The 18,791-nt window shown below is 39.1% G+C and overlaps 1 protein-coding gene across 2 annotated transcripts in view; it reads left to right on the forward strand.

Moving 5' to 3' along the window:
- The first annotated feature begins 709 nt into the window (after positions 1-709).
- KIF13B (kinesin family member 13B) overlaps positions 710-18,791 on the forward strand; it is a 170,497-nt gene continuing 152,415 nt past the window's right edge. For both annotated transcript variants that reach the window (XM_074338346.1, XM_074338347.1), the window contains exons 1-2: positions 710-861; positions 17,721-17,814. In XM_074338346.1, coding sequence (XP_074194447.1) covers positions 807-861; positions 17,721-17,814 — 149 coding nt within the window. In that variant the 5' untranslated portion in view covers positions 710-806. The remainder of the gene's footprint in view (positions 862-17,720; positions 17,815-18,791) is intronic.

Here is an 18,791-nt window from a genome sequence, read left to right on the forward strand (position 1 = left end):
CATTTACTGAGCACTTCTATGTGCCAGTGAGTTTTTAAGAGCTTAGGTGTATTAACTCAAATAAACCTCACAACAATCCTATAAGTAGTCATTCTTATTGTCTTTATTTTACATATGAAAAGACAAGCACCGAGTGAGTGATCAAATCACTTGCAAGTGGCCACAGAGCTGGAAAGTGCTGAGGCAGGATTTGAACCCACATTGGTTCCAGAGACCAAGGTCTTGACTGAAAGAAGGGTAGGCAGTGGAGTGATATAGGGTTAACTTGTGGGTGGTATAGGGTTAACTTGTGTATCTATGAAGAGTTCCACAGGAGGTAACTTTTGACTTGTCTTGAAGGATGATGTCTGTAAACCAGGTGAGGAAGGCAATCTAGGCAGAGGAAATGATTTGAGCCAGGGATCAAACCCTAAGTTGGCAGGAAATGAGTCTGAAGAGGCTGCAGGGTTTCCAGTGCCAATTATTCAACTGTTTTTCTCAAGTGAGGTAGCAGCTCATCGACAGCTTACGAGAATAAGAATAACAAGGACGGTGTGAAAGCGGAGGGGCATTTACAAGGTCCTGAGACCCAAACACTGAATTCTCCTTCCAGAACCCCTCCGCCGCCGCACTGCTCACGACCACCTTCAGGGACTACAAGTCCCGTCAAGCAGCGGGGATGCGCCGGCCCCGCCCCTCAACAGGCCCCGCCCACGGGCAGGCCCCGCCCCCTCCCGCCCGCAGTCCCCTCCTGCCCGGTCAGCCCCGAAGAGTTGCCCGGTGGCCGCTGCAGACGGAAGCCGAGCGAAATTCTCGGCGGCGGCAGGATGGGAGACTCCAAAGTGAAAGTGGCCGTCCGGATCCGGCCCATGAACCGAAGAGGTGAGAGCCGAGCCCATCTGGGGCCACCGCGGCGGAGGCGGCAGGTGCCTGGTGCGCCCTTTCCTTTGCGGCGGCCGCCGTGTGGGGTCCGGACGCCCAGCCCTGGAATCCGTATCCGGGCGGGAGGGCGGCCCGCGCACCCCGAAACCTGGTCCCCCGCGCCGCCCCGCCTGCGCGGGACGCCCCTCCCCTCGCCCGCACCGTGTCCCGGGGCCCCACGGGCCCCACGTCTCGGTCCGCTGCCCCTTCCGCCGGCGCTCCCGCCCCGCCCCAGCGCCCTTTCGCCCTCGATCCCTCTCTCTTCCCCTGCCCTTCCAGGAGGGCGCCCTTGTCCCTCGCCCCCGCCTCGCTTCCTCCTTCCCCGTCTCTTGCCCCTCGGCCCATGCCTCGCCGCGTTCCCGCTGTCTCCTCGCCAGCTGTCAGTGCGGCCCCCGCCCCTTGGGTCTTCACCCCTCCGGCCTGGCGGAGACAGCTAGGGACCCCGAGGCCCCAATCCTGTGGTCCGGTCGCCCGACGCTGCACTTGGGTGGCTCGCGGCAGGAAAAATGGCAGGGAATTTGGTTTACTCCTCCTGGGAAAGCACTCAAGTGCAAAAATTCCTCGTCTTGCTATTTCACTTTATATTCCTTTAACCTGGACGGTCATAAAGAGTTGTAAATACTTTGAAGTTTCCTAAAAGAGGTGTCCCTTACCCCCCCACCCCGCTTCTTTCGACTGTTGAGAAAGTTTTGGTTTTGCTTGAAGTCATATTTGTCATCTCTCAACAATAAATAGTTTAAGTGCCAAGATTCTTGTGAAATTGTATCTTTCAGACATTCTCTCTATTCCTGCAGGGAGGGTAGAGAAAACAGAAAAACCGGGTACGTTTTAAATCCTCTTTAGGCAGTGAAATGGAGTGGAGAGAACCCCCACTAGAAGTTCTAAGAGGAGGTGGTCCGGGTCTTAATGCTTAACTAGCAGCGTGACTGGGCAGATTACTTTAAATGAGATAATATATTTGAAAACACTTTCTGTACAAGGTTATATCATTAGGGATCACTATTATAATCCCAGGAGATTACTTTTCGGTTGACAAGACTCTTAACTAATCAGTCATTTGTAAGTACCAGAATCATGTTCTAAATCGTTTTTGCCACTTCTTTGTCCATAATCAAGTGTTAAGTTCGGTAGAAATTAGGAGTTGTTTTCCAATTTTCCTTTTCTTTGCTGGCTTTTGTGTTTAGTGAGATATACAGGTCAACCGGTTGACATTTTCTTTGTTGGTTTGTCCTTCTTTTGGGAGTTGGTTTATCTCTTTTCTTGGAGTTAGACCTTCTGTTGGAGTTGGTGATTCCTTCTGTCCCTACTAGGTCAGCTTAAGGCTGTCAGGTGACACGGAAGAGTTTTTCCCTAAGAACTTAAACTACTTAAGACTTTACCTCACTGTTCCGTGCTCTGACAAAATGAAAGAATTTAGAGGAACTCTGAAAATTTTCAAAAGCTTCTGTTCTTCAGTGTTCAGGCATCTTTATTTAAATTCGTCTTTATTACCATCACAATAAATTAGGAAAAACCTAAAAAACCAAGCCACATAAAACACAACTGATCTGGGATTTGATCTGAAAGGATGATCTTAGCACATTCTTAAAATTTCTTTTTCATAAAAAACTTGGAAATGTCAGTACTAGAAAGAGGCCAGCTAACCAACCACCACAAAAGACCTATCTCCCCTCTTCCTCTCCTCCATGGTGTCAGTTTTTGAGGGAAAGTACTACCCTTTTTACAAATTGTCATTAATTAGATTGTAATCGTTGTAAGTATCAGAGTTTTGATGGATGTATAGAATAATAATTTTAGCTATGGAATTGATGTTAGCTGTTCCTTTGGCTGAACCCATTTTAAAAGTAAGGTTTACACATAGATCAATTATCCTATAAATAGAAGTACATTATTTGTGGTGCGCTGCCTCATTCATTTAGTGCCATCTCTTACCTAGCCTTATATTTCCTGAATGCACACTGACTTCTTTTTTGTTCAGGGATTACCACAGATAATTAAAATTGGTTCTATTTCTATTTTGTTAGGAAGTAGTTGTTTACATAAATCTAGAGGTTATTATGGAATATACTGTAGTGAAGTTCTAAAAACCAGTGATATTTAAACTTCCATCTAGAAGTTTGTTTAAAAAGGCTAAAACAAAACCATATTCATTTTCAGTAATTTTGAAAAGAATCAATCATATTGCTTTGACCAACGATTACTTTTGGGAAAATTAATGTGTTAAATAATAGTATATAATTATGACAGATAGTAAACCTTTAGTCATAATTGTTTCTCTCTTAGCATACTAATGCAGAAATCAGCCCCAGAAATCACTCTTCACAAATAAGAATGAGAATGGGATGAGGTAGTTTTTCTGTATAGATGCTGATATTTGGACTCACATTAACTACTTTTTGAGGAAAATCCGAAGTTTGCAAAAAGCTTCTAATGTACCATTACGTTCTGCATGGGATTCAGTATCTGACCATGCTTAAGTGTTAAGGTAGTTAGTTGGTTTATTATTTCATGTGTGTCCTGCAAGTAAGAGCGGTTTAGTGTTTTTTGCTAACTTATATGTGGGTTTTAGAAATGTTATTTGAACATTAAGCATTAGGCCTTGATTCAATAATAGCATGAGATGTAATGGCTAATGAATATGCTTTTGTCAGGAATGTTTTTCTTGTTACATATTTTAACATTATACTAACAAAACAAACAAAAATTAAAAAGGAAAATGTCTCTGACATCCTTCCATCTTGACAATTCATACTCTCGTTTTCTTATTTCCATTCTACTTTGTGTTCACATGCATCTATAATTTTACAGTTTTAATTTTGCTTTTGTTCATCTGAAATAAGAACTTAAGCCAAAGAAAAAGGGGTAAACTTGTTTTGTCATGAGCTCTTGAAGTTCTGTTTGCAAATACTGTTTGTCTTTCATGTTATCTCTCAGACTTATACAACTTACCAGGTAACTCTGTTTGTGTTCTTCAATATACTTACTGTAAAGAACACCCATTCATACATTATTAATCAATCTATTAAATGAGCTGAAAGTTTTACAAGCATAAATGATGGTACTAGCTAGATCAATGACACTCTCCTGTTCAGGAATTTGATATTTTATAACTTTAGCTGGTTTAAACAATATTTCATATTTATTGAGTGCCTGCCAGGTGTCTAGCTTAGATATTAGATATTATGGGATCTTTTTGCTTTTCCTCAAGGGGCTTCCCGTGTTTAAATATGTATAAGATCAACTACCAAAATAAATAAATCTACATATATAAAGTGTTTGGAAAACTCCTTTGCTATCTACCTATCTTAGAAATTTAGCTGGAGAGAAAAGCAGTGAGGTGGGTTATTGCAGTTGTTAAGAAATGTGTATAATAAATTTATTTCAACAGGCATTTCTCAGGTTTACTTTGTATTTTACAGTACCTGATGCAGTGAAAGACACAAAGAAAGACAAAGAAGAACGTGATGTGTAATAGAAGTCAGCGCTTAAGTAAATCACTGTCTAGCATCTCAGTGGAAAGACTGTTATATAGCTAAAAATGATGAAAATCAAAACCATTTAATAAGGAAGACTGTTTTCTATGTTAGAAGTAAAAGCAAAATGCAAAATGGTATGTGTAACTCTATTGAATCTACTGTTGTAGTCATCTACTACTATTCAGTCTACTCGTAGGATTATTGTTATGTAAAAATGTAAAGAGGGATGGACAAGGGCTAAAAGAAACATGAAAAAATGAGATTGATTGGTCTCGTTGGGATAATTTTATGTCCTAAAATTCTTAGTGTCGCCTAGTATTGTAGCTTTCACTTTTTAAAAAGTGTGCTTTATAGTTCATGATCGTGAGGAAATGACTGTCATGTGAAAAGATAAGATTAAAAGGTAAACACTATAGCAGATTGTCAGGTGAGTGACTAAGTGCCAGGTGGATGATAGGGAACTACAGGAATTCAGAGGAGTGAGAGCTCCCGGGAAGCCAGGTGTTTAGGGAGGGCTTCTCTGGGGGACGCCTTGAGTGGAACGAGTGCAAGGTAGGAGAGGAGGGGAGAGGACTGGTTCTTTGAGGAAGAAGTATGGCCCGAATGCAGAGGCACAGAGATGGGAATGAGCGAGGCAAGTTTAGGCAGCAGAGTCAAGCTCAGCCTGCCTGCCAGAAAGGTAGGTTTTGTGAAGTTGATTAGGGAAGAATGAAATTAGAAAGGCAGGGCGAAATTGCGGGGAACCCACATGCTAGCTAGGCCCAGAAGTCGAGGTTTAGGGCGACTGGTCCGTGTGCTCTAATTTAGCTTTTTAGAACCTAGGGATGCATATATTTTTTTAAATTGGTGTTTTGGATTTTTTCGGATAAATACCCAGAAGTAGAATTGCTGAGTCATATGGTAGTTCTATTTTTAATTTTTTGAGGAACCTCCATACTGTTTTCTGTAGTCTGTAGTGGCTGCACCAATTTACAACCCCACTCACAGCATATGAGGGTCCCCTTTTCAAATAAGTAAGAGAAAGACAAATACCACATGATTTCACTTACATGTGGAATCTAAGAAACAAAATAAATGAACAAAACCGAATCAAGCTTAAAGAGAACAAACGGATGGTTGCCAGATGGAAGGGGTTTGGGGAGCTGGGTGAAAAAAGGTGAAGGGATTAAGAAGTACAAATTGGCAGTTATACAAATAGTCTCAGGGATGTAAAGTACAGCATAGTCAATACAGTTAATAATATTGTAATAACTACGGTGTCAGGTGGGTACTAGACTCATGGGGGTGATCACTTCATAAGTTATATAAATGTCTAATCACTGTGTTATACACCTGAAACTAATATAATATTGTATGGCAGCAGTAATTGAAAAAAAAAAGGCAAGGTAAAACTGAGGAAGTAGGAGGAAGCTTCGAAGGCCCTAGCAGTCAGTGAAGAAACAGGTAATCCTTAGGACATGAAGGGGCGGTAGGGCAGGAGAATCTGAAACAGGAAGGTGTTTTTGACTCTGAGGCCAACAGTAGTTCTTTGGCCTTCTTAGAACTGATGTTGGAGTTAAGGATGACTGTGGATGGAAATTTCTGACATGTTTTCTAAAACAGAAGATACTTGTTTTGCTGGCATCTGCTTGATATGCTAATGGAAATGAGACACACATCTATTACAACATTGTTTTGTTTTTCCTGTCAGCTCAGTGACTGAAATTGGGATTCATACACAGAAGGCCAGAGGCTTTTGGAGAAGAAAGTACAAGTTTATAAAATAAAATAAAAATTTGTTTGAATTGGTATTTACATTTTTACCTCCCCCGCCCCCACCTCCATAAAACAATGACTAATGTCTCACTGTTCTAGTGCTTCTAAGTTTGGAAGATGGAAAAAGCCATTGACAAAACTATTCGTTAAGCAGATGAATTGAGATGTTCATTGAGTGGAAATGGATTTATTATTGATGTTTATGCTCCCTGATCAGGTCTCCTTGTGTTCAGAGCATGTTCTTCAACAAACTTGGCAAAGATGAATGGTATGATCTAGAGAAAGTGTGAAGCTAACCGGTCTGTGGGAACACAGTTCTGTGACTTAATTTGTGCTGGGCTTTAACGCTCAGAAGCTGTAGATATCTTTAAAAGATGGTATTGATTGAAAACGTGTTGGTTGAAGAAAACATACTAGCCACTTTTTGAGAGATTTCTGTTAGTGAGCTACAGAATTTGGTACATTTTATTAGTTATTTTATTCTTCAAACAAAACTTTGAAAAAGGTAGTTACAGAATTTCTATTTAACAGGATCTCAGAGAGGTTAAGTGATTCCCCCAGAATGACAAAACCAGTATTTTGGAGCCCGAATTTTACCTACTTTGCCATTAAAGCCTGTGCTTTTACTACTGTGTTGGACATGAGGCTCTTGTAAGGGGACCTTCCATTCCTGAGTTTACATCATTTTCAAAGATGTGCAGGGTACACGAGAAGCGTAAGTCGTGATCATTGACCAAAGGAGCTCACCGTCTCGTTGGTAGTGAGAGACGCACAGGTGAGCACTTATAAGTATATATGTACACAATGCGGTGATGACAGTGCATTATGAATTAGAGAAATGGAGGTGGGCCTTCAGAATGATGAGGAATGAGTGAATACAGTAGGCAGGGAGGAAGGCATGGCATTTGGGGTGTACAACAGGAGTAGTCGGAATTAGCATGTGGATGTAGGAATTAGCAAGACATTTGCAAGAAAGGAAGTTAGCTGTAAGAATTCGGACAGCAGGAAGTATGTGTATAATTTAGAGTTATTGAAAGTTTACTGTATGCTGACAGGGTCCCAAGCACTGAACTAGATTATTTGAGTTAATCCTCACAACAGGGCTAGGAAGTATTTATACTGTAACTCTATTTTACAGATGAGAAAATGGGAGTTTAGACAAGTGTAGCAACTTGCCCCAAATCATCTAACTACCGTGTTTGCCCGAAAATAAGACCTAGTGGGACCATCAGCTCTAATGCATCTTTTGAAGCAAAATTAATATAAGACCCAGTTGTATTTTATTATAGTATAAGACCAGGTGTAATATAATATAATACCGGGTCTTATATTAATTTTTGCTCCAAAAGATGCATTAGAGCTGATTGTCTGGCTAGGTTTTCTTTTCGGGGAAATGGGATATGAAGTGGAGAAGCTGGTACTTGGCACCTAGGCAGTTCAACTGCAGAACCCCAGCGTTAAATTCTATGCTTTCTTGGACAAGCTAGAAGAGTATAGGGAGGGAGAGATCGGAAGAGTGATGGAAGTTGGCCTTACAGAAGTAAAGAGGTTTGTGGGGAGTTAGGGATATGAAGTTATTTAGGGGAGGTACAGACCGAGTAAGAAGGATCTCAAACATAGTTTGAGGAGTCTGGTGGGTGATCGTAGGTGTTTTAATAGAGTAGTGGCACTGTCAGAGTGATGCTTAGACAGGTAAACTAGTCTAAATGTGTAAGTAAATTATACAGATACTTCCTGCTGTCCGAGTTATTGGCTTGCCCACAAACTAATAATAAATGAGCTTGCTACTGTTTCATGGCAGCTGGTAGAAGACCCGGGACTTGTGGGTCAGAGGACCTACTGCTCATGGCACAGGCAGCAGCGTGAGCAGTTTCTCCCTCCTGCAGGTCCTACAGGGGGCACGTGGATGTGTCCAGATGGATGCTCCGCAAGCTTTGTGTTGTATCTGAGGAACACTGAGCTTGGGGACTCCTTTTGCTCGAAAGTGGTCAGCAAGCCTGCTCTTTGTCTTGAAGGAAGCCCTAGTTCCTCAAGGTTTGCTGGCTGCAAACACATTTCTGAGAGATGGGCTGGGTAATGAACATTTATGGCCTTGCATGCTGGATTTATCCAGCAAGAATGTGTCAAGGTGGTATGGAAGCAACGGACATTTAGAAAATACAGGAAGACCGCAAACTTCTGATTTAGATGGCTAAGCGAATGGATGCTGGGTCATTAACTGAGACCAGAAGTCTAGGAGAAGCAGGTTTTCAGGGTGGCGGTGTGGGAAACGGTGAGTTCTGTTCTTGGACATTCAGCAGGATTTAGGCAGTGCTTGTCATGTGTCATACACCGTACCTATAGCTGTGAATAAGATAGAATGCGTGCCGAAACGAAACTCAACAGCCTTGTTCAGTTTTCAGTGTCTGAAGTACAGCCGAACAGATGGATCCAGAAGGCTGTTGTATAAATGAATCTGAAGCTAAGGGACTGGAGATACAGGTAGATTTGGGAGTCATGACTATATTTAGAAGATAAAAGACCAAATTAAGGTGTGTTCTTAATTTGGAAGGAGGAAGTCACAGAGGCCAAGAAAAGAGACATGAAGAAAACCAGGTGAAAGAAAGTAATGTGGAAGCCTGGGGGGAAAATGTATCAAAAAGTGAGCGGTCAGTTGTCACATATCACAGGAATGGTGTGTATGATCGTACTGAATTGTGTTCAGTGGATTTGAGATCATGGCAGTCAGTGGCAATTTTCAGAAGAATAATAATGACTGACTGAATCAGTGTTCGTGTTTCCGTAGTGAGCTGAGAAATAAGTGGGCATGCCAGTATGAAGGCAGTGAGTGTACATGAATATTCCTGCACGTAGCTCCATGTAAAAGGGAAGGGTAACGAGTGGTATCCATTGCCTGTCTTCCCTATGCTGTACTCCACATCCTGTGACCATATGTATACATATAATTATAGTTGACATCCAATATTATTCTACTTCAGCTTCAGGAGTACAGCACAGTGGTCAGGCACATACACACCAACAGTGAACTCTAAAAAATCAAAAGAAATCTTCACTGTTCCCTAAACAAACACAAAAAAAGTATTATCCAGAGGTGTAATTAGGAACGGGTCTTTTTTTAAGTCTGGGAAATGTTTGAACCTTGTTATAAACAGAAAGAAGGAGCCAATAATAGGGAAATTTTTGAAATATGGGAGGAAGAGGATAATTATATAATGGGAAAGCCCTGGAGTGCTTAATTTCCTTGATGAGGTAGAATGTGAGGTTATTAATTAAGAGTAAGAAGAATTGGGTTGGCTGAGATCCTCAGAGTAGTGAAATGTTTAGAAATGCGATTGAAGGACTCTAACCATATTTTATATCTATGGAGGACAGTGGGGTCATTCCTTCTAAGTATTTTTTTTTTTAGAGCTATAATTCATACATCAAAAGTGTACAGTTCAGTGGCTTTTAGAGTATTTGCAGAGTTGTGCAACCGTCACCACTATGCAATTCCAGAACATTCTCATCATCCCAAAGAGATACTCTCTCCCATTAGCACTCACTCCCATCCACCCACTACTCCCACATCCTCCCTCCAGCCCCTGGCAAGCACTAATCTACTTGTCTTTGTGGATTTGCCTATTCTGGACATTTCCTAGAAATGAAATCATACGAGTACAATATGTAGACTTTTGTACCTGACTTCTTTCACTTGGCATAATGTGTTCAGGGTTTATCCGTGCTGTAGCACGAATCAGTAGCTTTATCCCTTTTTAAAGCTGAATGAATTGTGTTATGGATATGCCATATTTTGTTTGCCCATTCATCAGTTGATGGGCATTTGGCTTGTTTCCACCTTTTGGTTATTATGAGTAATACTCCTGTGAACATTTGTCTCTACGTTTTTGTGTGGATGTATATTTTCATTTCTCTTGGGTATATATATCCGTAGGAGTGGAATTGCTGGGTCATATAATTTTTGAGGAACTGTTAAATTGTTTTCTAAAGTGACTGCACCATTTTACATTCCCACCAATAAGTTTTGAAAGTTCCAATTTCTCCATGTCCATGCCAACACTTGCTGTTGTCCTTCTTTTTGATTATTGCCATCCTACTGGGTGCAAAGTGGTGTTTCATTGTGGTTTTGATTTGCTTTTCCCTGATGTGTAATGTTATTGAGAATCATTTCATGTGCTTATTGGCCACGTGTTTATTTTTGGAGAACTCTCTATTCAAACTCTGTTCTTATTTTTAAAATTGGGTTGTCTTTTTTATTATTGAGTTGTAAGAGTTGTTCATATATTTTAGGTACCAGTCCCATATCAGATATATGATTTGCAAAGATTTTTTATGATTTTTGTGGGTTGCCTTTTCATTCTCTTAATGATGTTCTTTGAAGCACAAAAGTTTTCATTTTGATGTGGTCCAATTTATCTATTTTTTCTTCCATTGCTGGTACTTTTCACATCTAAGAAACCATTACCTAACACGAGGTCACATGGATTTATGCTTATGCTTCCTTCTAAGGGTTTTATAAGTTGAGCTCTTTCATGTAGGTCTTTGATCCATTGGGAATTAATTTTTGAATGTGATATTGAGGTAGAGGTCCAATTTTATTTTTTTGCATCTGGATATCCAGGTGTCCCAGCATCCATTTGTTGAAAAGACTATATGTTCCCCAGTGGATTGGGTTGGCACTCTTGTTGAAAATCAATTGACCATAAATGTGACAGTGTATTTCTGGACTCTCAATTCTACTCCATTGATTTATGTGTCTGTCCTTTTGTTAGTACCACACTGTCTTGATTACTGTAGCTTTGTAGTGAGCTTGAAATTAGCGAGTGTAGTCTTTCTGCTTTGTTCTTTTTCAAGACTGTTTGGCTCTCCTGGTTTTGCCTCATACGTTTTTAAACACCTATTTCCTACCCCTATGAAGTTGATTCGTTTCATGGATTTACACATGTTTTGGACCATATAAGGTTATTTTAATTATTTTCATACTATAGCTTCTCTTCCCCTTATCAGGCATCCTGTCTTGCATATTCCTTCATTCCTTCCTTTTCTTTAGAATAACTATATGATATGTTTAGGTACATTTTTATCCTTAATTTATTGAATAGATTTGCATATTCACTGGTAAAAACATAAAAGTAAGTTATTAGGATATTTTATATATCACTTACTAGAAACCAAATGATCAATTTGCTTTGTACCTATGTGGCATCACATAATTTTTTTTTCTTCCTGGGTCAGTGGGCCTTAAGGGGATCCAAAGCAGCCTTTAAATATAGTAAAGAAGTGTAAATCATATTCTCTATTCTGCTGCTAAGAATATGACAGTCCAACTGGGAAAACAAATCCTTTATACGTGAATTATTAGAGATGAATATTTTATTTATATGAACATAACGTAGACATGTAAAAGTATTAGGCATGTAAGACAGTTGAAAATACAACCATATATGAGTATAGCATCCAAAGTTTGCAATTTAATTAAAATGTGAATCTTACAAATAATTTATCTTCATTTAAAAAATGGATTCTCATGAATTTTAAGGGTAAGTTACAGTTAGTTTTTTAGGAATGTGACTGGTAGGTAAAGGGACGTACATTTATATTTCTAGGTAGTAGCTTTGGTTTGAAAACAATTATTAATTTTCTAGATTACTAAATAGGCATTTCAGAATTATTTTGTCCTCACCGAGAATGATGCTTGTCCCCCGATGGAACCTGAGTTGTGTAAAGGGAGTCTCCCAGGCTCTGCCTGTGTTTTATGATGATGTCATTGGAGAAGGAGGCACAGCTGATTTATGCATTGAAGAAAGACGTGTTTCAAATTATTGTTCACTTTACAAGGTGACTAATTTGCTGGCTGAATAAGCTGAAATATCAGCTGCAGATATTGTAATACTCAACTTGAGGAATTGACCTAGATAGAAAGGGATCCTGTTTGGAAAACAATATGGGATATTTAATGTTAGTGGAATAAATTTTTCTTTGTTTTAAGGATTTGTCGATACATCAAAGCATTCATGGTTCTGAGTACTATAAATACAGCTTGATTAGTCATGACATAAACTTACAGTGCTCAACTTGAAGATCGTTCTGGTTTTTTATTGGTTTCCAGACATCGTACTAATTAAATCCCAATCTCATTATTTTAGGCTTCACTAGGAATAAACTGGTGTCCATGTGTTACTTATTATAATAATGATGAATATTTGTTGCTGTTTTTCATTGTGGTAAAGTATTCGTAGCATAAAATTGACCATCTTAAACCATTTTTAAGTGTACAGTTCACTGGAATTAAGTACATTTATATTGTTGTGCAAACATCACCACCTTCTCTAGAATTTTCTTGTTTTGCGAAAGTGAAACTGTGTACCCATGAATCATTAACTCCCCACTGCCCCTTCAGCCCAGCCCCTGGCAACCACCATCCAGCTTTCTATCTCTATGAATCTGACTCCTCTAGGCACCTCATATTAGTGGATTGTACAATATTTGTCATTTTGTGATTGCTTATTGTACTTAGTATAGTGTCTTCAAGGTTCATCTATCTTTTAGCAGAATTTCGTTCCTTTTTAAGGTGGAATAATATTCTGTTAAATGTATATACCACATTTTGTTGATCCATTCATTCACCAGTGCTCAGTTGGGTTCCTTCCACCTTTCTGCTATTGTGAAAACGGTGGCTGTGACTGTGGGTGCACGTCAGTGCTAGTTTTGCAGAGACAGTGCACAGCAGCTAGGCCCTTATCTTGTTAATCTAAGTATTGTTCCAAATGAAGAGGAAGATGTTTATCTTTTGGATATTTTGGTGTTTTTTAAAACTTTTTAAAATTCAGATTACATTGAAAGCCTAAATTTGTTACTGCTGTTAAATCAACTGCTTTGCTTTCTAAGCCATATAGAGCAAGAAGTTTTCTATGGAGAAAGTGTCATATTTAGACTCTTAGAGCACTATAATGTAGTTCAACCAACTAGTAGCTTTTGATGGTACACTAGCTATAGTATTTTATATGAAAATGCTTTTCATATACCTGACCCTGAAACGCTGCAAATCTTACTGATTTATTTGTTTGGGTGTGTTTCCTAGGCGTTCCACCCGTATTCTAAACAGTCTTGTGAAAAGTCTTCTCTTAATATCTATGTATCAATCAACAGAGTCGGGGTGGGAATTCTGTTTGATAATAAAAACTGAGCTAATAAAGAAGTGAAGACAGTTGTTGATATTTTAAAGGCCAACTGTGATGGAAGTTACATGTAGGGACATTTGTTAAGCGTTGCACTCTTTAGGACAAAATGAGTTTAGGTTGGTATATTGTTAACAGTATCAGGTGACTCTTTGTATTACGTAGGATTTTCCAGGGATTGGTTGCTTTATCATGAAATTTAATGCTTCCAAATAATTATTAGTTGTACCTAATGAAGTCACGAAGGGGAGGCGGGAGGACCTGTGAAGAGGATAGGGAAAGAGCATGCAAATATTGAGGAAAATGTTGGGATCTGTCTCAATTCAAGATCATTTGAAATGAAGGCAAAGCACTGCTGGTGATGGGGAATATTTGATTTACACTCTTTCAGGCATATGTTCTATATGTATATTCTGCATACAGCTCTATACATGCAGCTCCTCTGCTCAGACCAGACGTTCTTGCAAGAAACTAATAACCAACTTTGTGGTGAGATAGTATATTCTGAGTCATAGTACAGTTTCCGGGGGGTTGATAATGCATTTGTATATAATACAGATTTGACTGTAATGGGCCAGTCAATACAGTATGGTCAGAGACCATTAAAGGGTAGTTTTAACAAAGTAAACGTTCTTGAGCTCTGAGCCTAAGGAAAAGAAGAAGCACAATTGTACATTTGACACGTTTCTGCAGTGTGGCTGACACTTTCTTGCAGCATTTTTGTGATAGTCTAGAGCGGATTTAAACACAAAGCATTAGAAATAGATGTTAATGCTAGATGATTGCAGTGGAACCATAGGCCTTTTTGGCGGTTAGTCTTCCACACCCAGGTGAAACATAGCTGATGTTTTCCTTTCAGTTCTCTTTGCCTGAAAAAATGCATTGGCTGAAAAAAAAGACCACTAATTTTTTTGTACTTCTAGATCATATCTTTGAGAACCAATGTAGAATAACTGATATGAGAAAAGCCGAGTTGTGGCAGGCACAGGGTTTGTTCTTTTTTTTTTTTCTTCTGCATTTGTTTCAGTTATACAAATTAAAACAAAAAAAGAAGTTATCTTTTCAGGCAGTGGAAATACTTTAAAGTTATAATGAACATGACATTGACATTTGGCCAAGGTTCTTCGGGAAATACAGAGTGAGTCCAGTGGAGTACAGCTTTTTCTTAAGAGCATATCTTTGGGTAGTAGAGATAAGGCAAACAGAAACAGTTTTATACTTTGGGTCTGAAAAAGATAAGAATATAAAAACACGCGAACATAAATATGATGTGGCCTATACTTTAAAAAAAGCTTTATTGAAATATAATGTACATATCATACACTTTGACCAATTCAGTGGTTTTTATTGTGCTCATGCAGTTGTGCAACTAGCAGCACGATTTTAGTGCACCTTCATCACCCCAACAGAAAACCGTAGCCACCTGCAGTCACGCCCCAGCCCTAGGCAATACCTAGTCTATTTGCTTTCTCTATTTTCCTGTTTTAGACATTTGAAATAAGGGGAATCATATAATATGTGGTAGTCTTTTGTGACTGGCTTCTTTGACTTAGCATAACTTTCATCCATGTTGTAGTTCGTATCAGTATTATGCCTTTCAATTGCCAAACAATATTCCATTTTATGGATATACCATATTAATTCATTCATTATTTGATGGACATTTGGTTTGTTTTCATTTTTTGGCTCTTATGAATAGCCAGATAATATTGTTATGAGCATTCAGTACAAGCTTTTGAGTGGACATGGGGTATCGTTTCTCTTGGCTATATGTCTAGGAGTGGGAATCGCTGGGTTATACGCTAACTCTGTGTTTAACCTTTGAGGAGCTGCTAGACTGTTTTCCAAAGTAAGTGCACATTGTATTCCCACCAGTTACGAGTGAAGGTTCCAATTTCCCCATATCCTGCCAATACTTATTATCTGTCCTTTTTTATTGTAGTTAAGCTAGTGAGTGTGAAGTGGTATCTCATTGTGGTTTTGATTTGCATTTCCCCAGTGTCTAATGATGGTTGTGCATCTTTTCTTGTGCTTCTTTGCCGTTTTTGTATCTTTTTTTGGAGCGATGTCTATTCATATCCTTTGCCTATTTAAAAAGTGCGTTGTTTGTCTTTTTATTATTGTTATTATATATATTTTTAAATTAAAGTTTATTGGGGTGACAATGGTTAGTAAAGTTACATAGGTTTCAGGTGTACAATTCTATAATATATCATCTATAGATCACATTGTGTGTTCACCACCCAGAGTCAGTTCTCCTTCTATCACCATATATTTTTATTATTGAGTCGTAAGAGTTCTTTATATTTTCTGATGCAAGTCCCTTATTAGATATATGATTTACAGATGGCTTCTTGAATCTGTGGGTTGTCTTTTTACTCTCTTGATGGTGTCCTTTGAAGCATGAAAGTTTTTCATTTTGACGTGGTCCAATTTATGTTTTTTCTTTTGTTGCTTGTGCTTTTGATGTCTAAGAAACCATCACCTAACTCTAAGTCATGTGGATTTACCCTTCTGTTTTCTTCAAAGAGTTTAACAGCTTTAGCTCTTACACATTTATGTCTGTGGTCTATTGGAGTTAATTTTTGTGTATGGTGTTAAGAAGGGGTCTGACTTCATTCTGTCACACGTAGATATGTAGTTGTCCAGCACCATTTGTTGAAAAGACTATACCGGGCTGGCCCGGTGGCTCAGGTGGTTGGAGCTCCATGCTCCTAATGCCAAAGGCTGCAGGTTCGATTCCCACATGGGCCAGTGCCAGATGGCTCAGTTGGTTGGCGCGCGTCCTCTCAACCACAAGGTTGCTGGATCGACTGCACCCCCTGCAACTAACAACGGCAACTGGACCTGGAGATGAGCTGCGCCCTCCACAACTAAGATTGAAAGGACAACAGCTTGGAAAAAATCCTGGAAGTACACACTGTTCCCCAATAAAGTCCTGTTCCCTTCCCCCACCACCCTCCAAAAAAAAGAAAAAGAAAAGACTATACTTTCCCTGTTGGATTGTCTTGGTACCATTGTCAAAATCATTTGGCCGTAAATGTGACAGTATGTTTCTGGACTCTCTGTTCCATTGATCTGTCTGTCCTTCTCTCCTTATGTCAGTATCACACTGTCTTGATTACTGCAGTTTTGTAGCAAGTTTGAAATTGGTGAGTGTAGCTTTTCTACCTTGTTTTTGTTTTTCAAGGTTGTTTTGGCTATTCTGGATCTCTGCATTTCCATATAGATTTTAGGATCAGCCTGTTAATTTTTGAAAAAAGGAAAAGCCAGCTGGGATTTTAATAAGGATTGCCTTGAATCCTGTAGACGAATTTGGGGAGTATTACCATCTTTAAGTGTTAAGTCTTTCAATTCATGAACATAAGATGTCTTTCCATTTGTTTAAGTCTTTAATTTCTTTCAACAATGTTTTGAATTCTCAGTATATGTGTCTTGCACTTCTTTGGAATTTATTCCTTAGTGTTTAAATCTTTTTGATGCTGTTATAAATGAAATTATTTTCTTGACTTTGTTTCTGGATTTTTCATTGCTGGTGTATAGAAACAACTGATTTTTGTATGTTGATTTTGTATCTTACAACTTCGCAGAACTTGTTTATTCTAGTAGTCTTTTAGTGGAGTCCTTAGGATTTTCTATACACAAGATTATATCATCTGCAAGTAGAGATCGTTTTACTTCTTTCTTTTTACTCTGTATGCCTTTTGTTTGTTTAATTGTCTAACTGCCCTGACCAGGACCTCTAGTACAGTGTTGAATAGAAGTTGCAGTAGTAGATATCCTTATTCCTTTTTTTAAAAAAAATTTTATTAAATTTATTGGGGTGATATTGGCTAATAAAATTATATATGTTTCAAGGTACAATTCTATAATAAATCATCTGTCTATTGCATTGTGTATTCACCACCCAAAGTCAAATCTCTGTCACCATATATTTGAGCCCCTTTACCCTCTCCTATCATCCCCTCACCCCCCTTGCACTTTGGTGACCACTAAACTGATGTCTGTGTCTATGAGTTTTTGTTTGTTTGTTTGTCTTGTTCATTTGTTGCTTCCAGTTTTCCATCCCACATGTGAGTAAAGTCATATGGTTCTCGACTTTTTCTGTCTGACTCATTTTGCTTAGCATGATAATCTCAAGATCCATCTATGTTATTGCAAATGGCAGTATTTCATCTTTTCTTATTGCAGAGTAATATTCCACTGTATCCTTGTGTTATTGTTAGAGAGTAAGCCGTGAAGTTAGCTGCAGGTTTTTGGAGATGCCCTTTATCAGGTTGAGGAAGTCCCCTTCTAGTCTTAGTTTATTGAGTATGTTTATCATGAAAGAGTGTTGGATTTTTGTCAAATGGTTTTTCTGAAGTAAAATTACTTAAAAAAAAAAATGACTACTTTTTTCTTTTTTTATCTGCAGAAACCGACTTGCATACCAAATGCGTGGTGGACGTCGATGCAAACAGAGTTATCCTTAATCCTGTAAATACCAACCTTTCCAAAGGTGATGCCCGGTAAGTTAAGAAACAGTGTGATGATCAGGGGGCTTTGAATGACCGAAAGCAGCAGTGGCCGCTGAATTGAGTTCATCTTAGCAAACGGTGAATGCTTACAACGTAGAGACATATTGCCGTCAAGTTGAAGAGATGAGGTCTCTAATATGGAATGACCAAAAGCCAGAGTGAGCTTTTTAGATTGTATTAGAAGCTCAGAGAAGAGATGGTGAAGTAACCAAGGAAGGCTTCTTGAAGGAGATGGTACTGGCAGGAGGATTAAGTAAGATCTAAATGGGAAGAAGTAGGGGAGAAGAACGGCTTTTAGGTTGTTCCTCAGCTTATGTTGTTTTTCTTTCTGCCAGTTCAAATCCTGTGTGTCAGTCAGCCCATGTCAAGTGCTACCTTCTTCCTGCTGGCATTTCTCAGCCCTCAGTGATTCTTTAAATTCCTGTCAGCTGTAATCACTACTAATTCAGTCACTGTATGTTGTTTTGAATTGTTCATTGTAGTTCTCCAGGAGATCATCAGGTCTTAGAGGGAAGGGACTCCGTCGGGGTTGAGGATGAAAACTTTCGCATCTCTTTGGGGTTTGGATGATAGTATGGGCGAGAGGGAGGGCAAGAAGATGTAAAGAAAGTGAATTTGGAGAAGGAAGAGATTAATTTGGCTTTTCCCAGTAAGTGCAGGGAAATTAATTTAATTAAATAAGATGGGATCAGATTACAGGAGACCTTGAAAGCAGATAAGGAAATTTGGCCTGTATTTTGATCAGTAAGATGTCACCTTTGATAGTTTTTGAATATTGTGATTGAGGAGGTGGATTAGGAAAAGTTGTCAGCTGGCGGTTTAGAGAATGGATCCAACTGGGGAAAGACTGGCTTTTTTTATAGAGGTTAGCTGTATCAGAGATGTTTTTGTACTGATCCTGGAAGTGGAGAACACAAATCAGAGAGATAGTGCCTGCCGTGATGCTTTCCACAGAGTAGGTACTATAA

Source organism: Rhinolophus sinicus, linkage group LG07 (assembly GCF_036562045.2).
Source record: "Rhinolophus sinicus isolate RSC01 linkage group LG07, ASM3656204v1, whole genome shotgun sequence".
Taxonomy (NCBI): Eukaryota; Metazoa; Chordata; class Mammalia; order Chiroptera; family Rhinolophidae; genus Rhinolophus; species Rhinolophus sinicus.